At 56.1% G+C, this 5,171-nt stretch overlaps 1 protein-coding gene across 1 annotated transcript; it reads right to left on the reverse strand.

Annotated features, from left to right (window-relative positions):
- Window positions 1-398: 398 nt before the first annotated feature.
- ACTL9 (actin-like 9) lies at window positions 399-1,284 on the reverse strand. Its single transcript, XM_009329075.1, is given in 2 exon segments — window positions 399-905; window positions 907-1,284. Coding segments are annotated over 2 exon segments (885 nt in total).
- Window positions 1,285-5,171: the final 3,887 nt, after the last annotated feature.

The raw sequence follows: 5,171 nt of genomic DNA on the forward strand, positions 1-5,171 counted from the left end.
ATTTATTATTACTTTCTGCTGCCTGGTCTGTAACCATGAGAAAATTGTGTAAGTGCTCCCTGGGCCTGGCATGGGTGTCCCCTCAGTAGCATTTCTGGTGGCCCCTTTTCATTGTACTTGTCCCTTCAGATCCACCACATCCGGAAGCCTTTGAAGGAGGCGAGGATGGACCCCCCTACCTGTGCTGAGTACCTCTGCAGTGGTGTGGTGGCCACCCTGACCTCGAAGTTGGGGGGCAGGCTTTGGAGGACCTTGCTGCAAAACCTCCTCTCCAGCCCCTCAAAGAGAGAGGACCCTCTGTACAGGAGGATGCTTTTGTACATTGTTGACCAGATTTTTTCGGGAAGTTGGTCAAGGCTTCTCCGGGCCATCTCATGGACGCCCACATAGGAAATACCCTACTTTGGCAGAGAGTTGAAGGGCACTTCTGGGCACTGAAACCTCCCCTTGCTGAGGCTGATGGTCCAGCCGTTGGGCAGGGGAAAATCCAGGGGGCAGCTGGCTGGCGGGAGCTGGCACTCGTTCTTGAAGTTGGAAGCAATGCAGCAGCACTTGTGCTTGATGTCTTCCACTGTATGGGCCATCTCGTTGCTAAGCATGTGCCCCACTTCCCCCAAAAGTGTCATCAGGTACTAGGAGAGGCATGATGCCACCAGATCCATCCTCTCGGTGTCACGTGCTGAGCCATAGCCCTCATGGGCTGGCACGGCATGGCTGACGGCGTAGCCTGTGTCCACCACCCGACTGCTGCTTCTGCCCTGGGCATAGGTGGAAAGGACAGTCTGGTGGGCGATGAAGAGGCCGGGGGAGCCCAGTGACTTGAACTCCACCTCCACCATCTTCTCTCGGTGGGTGGTGGGGCTGGGTGGGGGCTCGGTGGTGAGCAGCGCATACTCCTCAGGGGGGAACCTGAAGCTCATGTTTGAACAGATGCTGCCATAGGGTTTCGGCTGCTTCCCAATTGATGATGATGCTGTTCTGCATCAGCTCAATTTCAGTGTCAGGGTAAAGCAAGGCTTCCTCTCCAATGAAAGCCTTGGACCTGTCATCTTCTAACCCTTGGGGCCATGCCACAGGGCAGCCCACCAGGGTGCTGATTTCAGCTATGGGTGTCTGTTGTCTGGAAAACGCAGCTTTACAGCTCCTCGTGCCTGTACCAGTCACCACTGTTCCTGTTCTCAACTCCAGTTCCTCACTCGAGAAGGAGCTGGAGGTGTTAGAGGAGATGGTGCTTACAGACTCCAGGCCTGAGTGGTCCTGGTGACATTCAAGCAGTGCAAACATCGGGGGATGAGTCCCTGCTCCTAGATGGTCCTGGTCCCCAGTTTGGGGAGCCCCCATCCCATGGTCCCTGCAGCGCTGGGCAGTAGTACGCTCCCCCAGGGGAAACCCAGCTCAGCTGTGGCTTCCCCACATACCTGCCCCCCCAAGTGGGTTTGGGTAGAATAATTGACAAAGGGAACTGTGACCTCAGCTGGGTCTGAGGTGGTGGCAGCGGGTCCCCCTGGCTACCGTGTGTCCTGGGGTCTCCCCACGCCACCCTGCCTGGTCTCTGGTCTACCCCGAAAGGGGCAGAGATCTGCCTTGCTGTGGGAGTTCCTGAGCACATATCCCACCTCCCCGCCTTTACAAACAGGATTGAATTGCTCTGTCTTCGTCCTGTGCAGCCCCCCTGTCCCTGCAGGTGGGTGTTTTCTCTCAGTGAAATGGTGCCTTAGCCGAAATGCTGGAGGGCCGGGGGCAGTTGTGGTCACTGCTGCTTAGTCTGGCACCCTCTGAATAACGGATTAGTGGCAGACGCAGAGAAATGTCCCTGGGACCAGGGACTGTGTTTGCAGCGCGACATGTCGGGCTCTTTGCTTGGTCTTGCATGAAAACATGGGTGAGCGATGCTGTCCCAGGGCTGGGGTCGCGGTCCCGGACTGCAGCGAAGCTCTCTGGACCCGGTAAGATCAGCTGTAAAGCAGTGGTTAAAGAGAGTGGGGAGGCACCTCTGGCCCCTGTGACAGGGGATTTTCTGCCTCCATGTCCCAAGCAAGTTTAGCAATGCCACGACACTCGATGGTATCAGCTGCTTTTTGGCAGGATTGTGGTGGAAAAACAAATGGTGCTTGCCCAGCTCTGGCTCATGGCAGATCATGTGTCCTGGGGGGGGTGGGGTGGTCTGCTTTTGGCCTTTTTTTGTTGTTGTTTCTTGTAATGTTGTTTGGCCAGAAGCCAGCGTTCTGGGGCATCCCTTATCTGGGCACGGTGTGGCCCGGAGCTGCTCCTTTGTGGTTACGCACACCCAAGGAAAACCAGCTCCTGCAGTTTCCTGCAGGGCTTATCACTTCTTGTAAAATCCTGCTTAATGCTCCTCAGAGGTGACAGCCTGTGATGGGCCAGCTGGCACCGCGCAGCCTCTGCCCTCAGCCTGCAGGTGTTTGCCCCTGCTCGAGATAGGCATTGCCGAGCTGCTGTGATTGAACACCGGGAGGTTTCCTTCGGGGCTGTTTGAATAATGTGCAGGTGACGCCACGCAGCAGGACCGGGTGGCTGCGTGGCGTAGCTGCTGTCGGTTTGCAGCACGGATCCGGCTCACTTTCGCAGTGGGGAGGCTGCGGTGGGGCGGGGGGCACTGGGCTGCAAGCGCAAGAGCTGACGAAATGTTGCGTTGCCTCAATGTTCCTTCTCTGATGCGTTGGGCAAACTGCAGGCTGAAGCATAAAAATAATTTCCTAATTTTCTTTCTCCTGCTGCCCCTAAATCTGGTGCTTTTTACTGGAAAGGAGCAGGCGTGTTTGTGCAGAGGGAAGAGGAGCCATCGGGCCCAGCAGTGGCTCAGAGGGAAATTTGGATTTGCTTCTTTCAGGCTGGTGGGGGGGAAACAAAATTCAGCAGTTGTGGTGCCAACAAAATAAAGCTTTTGCTCTTGATAAAGCAACCATTTCACAAATGAAATTCCTGGTTGGGCGCAGTGCGGTGGTTCTGCTGGCTGCCCCAGGCTAAGGTCCTCTGTGGAGCAGGGCAGGAGGAAGGCTGATGAGACAATTAATGATGAACTAATGAGGGGGATGAGCCGGAAGGATGTGCCCTTGCCTAGAGAGCTATAAATCCCAGCAGTGAAGCTGGGGCCGGGTGCTATCACTGTCTGCGTGTGGGGTGGGTGGTCTGGATCCTGCTCTGGATCAGGCAGCTCAGGTTGTTCAAGTTCTCGTCTCCATCGAAGGTGGAACAGGATGGAGTTCTGCCAGTAGGAAATGGTGCTGGGTCGATGCTGAGAACAGGAGGTTAAAGAGGTGTCTGGATGTGTGTCCTCGCTGAATGGTGCCCTCACCGCACAAAGGGCTTTTTGATGACTATTTCCAAAGCAGATGGAGCATTTTTTTATCTATAAGAGCCAAATTGAATAGGAATTGCTGGGGAGAATGATGAGAAACAGCTGAATCTTTTATCGCTGCAGTTCTGGCTTGTTTCCACTGTTCAGCACAAAATGTTTAAAGAGCTGAAAAGGAGAGTAATAAACTGTCTCTTACTAAGCAGCAATTACCAGGGCAGGTCCACCTAGCCCCATGCTGGGAAAAGAGGTGACCGGGTGCCACCAGACGCCAGTTTGCACCTTGGTAGCAGCGGGGTGACTGGGCTGAACCACGTGAAGACAAGGTCAGAAATGCCAAGGAACGGCCCCGGTGCGTCTGCAGTGCAAGGGGAGAGTAGAGGCAGCGGGAGGCCAAAGATTGTGCTGCGGGGAAAGCAACCATGGAGGGTGGTGCTACAGGCAGGCGTTGATGGAACCAGGTCCAGGGCAGATCCCTGAGGTCAAGCTGAGCCTCTTCACCCGCTTGCTCTGCCCTTCCCCAGCCCCAGTTGCTGCCTGGGGCCAAGTCACTGTGCCAGAGGCTGAGCCACCTGCGTCACTGCTGAGCTGGCCCAGCCCCAGCAGCCTCGCCGGGGGCCCCTGTTTGGAAACAGCAGCTCCATAACAAACGCAGGCAGGTGTCCAACCATAACATGAAGTGCATTGCGACACGGCGTAGGGGATGCTGAGAGGCACCGTGGTATGTGAGGGCTCCTTCCTCTTGGAAAGCAGCCCCGCAGGGAGGCTCGCGGGCAGCAGCCATCCCCATAGTGTGCTCGAGCTTGGCCCTTTCTCCCTGCAAGCTGCTGCTGCTTTCTCAGCTCCTCAGCCCCTTTTCCCATCTCAGTTTTCCCCTCTCAGCTGTCTCAGATGTCTTGATGCCCCTTCCTCAGTGTGTTTCAGCTTTGGTGTTGTCTCTTCAGTTTTGGGAGTTGGGTATGGGAGAGACCAGCTGGCAGGACTGGGATTTGAATCCTCTCCCCGTGGTGGCAAAGGTGTGTGGGGCCAGATGTACGTGGAGCATCCTGGGCTGCCAGTGAGCGCTGGTGGCTGTGCCAGGGAGGGGGATGCTCGGCGTGCGTGGCTGCAGCTGTTTCTGCAGAAAAGCATGTTTGCAACGACCCCTTAGGAAACAGGGTCTCATGGTTTTGCTGGGATGGTTGTCCTGGCTCTTTGGAGCCCCTGCAAGCAGGTCAGACAGAGCTGAGTGCTGCTGTGCTCTATCTAAACTAAAGCTTTTCTAAATTAGTCCAGCTATGTGTGTCTTGCTGTTGAGCAGATACAAATTCGCCCTGGTGCGCTCAGGTCTGTCCTGGGGCTCAGGATGCTGGAAGGAGCTCCCCTGGGAGGCTGCTGCTGTTTCTGCTTTCCCTTTTGTCCCTGAGGCTGGAGAGGGCAGCGGTGCCAGTGCAGGGGCTGCTGGTCTGTGCTCTGCAATGGGCCTCTCCTGTTCCCAGCAAACCCCCAGGGAGAGCCTGGAGGAGGAGGCGTTGGTGGTGTGGCTCAGAGTGCTGAGAGGCACGTCTTCTCCTGTGGCCATGGCATAGAAAAGAAGATTCAAACCCCCTAGGAAACAGCTCCATGAAATAGCACCTTCCTCTCCCAGCTGTCACATCTCCACACCCTGTGCTGTGCTGTTATTAGCATCACTCGTGTGTTTTTTTGAGAGTAAGAGATGGGGCTCCATGGTGAGAGGGGAGCAGGGCACTGGGGTACCAGGATGAAGGAAACGGAGGCGCAGCAGGGACAGTTGGCTGAAGATCCGGGGGTTTGCCCGGAACTGCCAAGGCAGGAGCTGGTGCTCCAGTGTCTGGACCCTGCCAGCTCCGCTCTG

This window comes from Pygoscelis adeliae, unplaced genomic scaffold (genome assembly GCF_000699105.1).
Source record: "Pygoscelis adeliae isolate BGI_AS28 unplaced genomic scaffold, ASM69910v1 Scaffold537, whole genome shotgun sequence".
Classification (NCBI taxonomy): Eukaryota; Metazoa; Chordata; class Aves; order Sphenisciformes; family Spheniscidae; genus Pygoscelis; species Pygoscelis adeliae.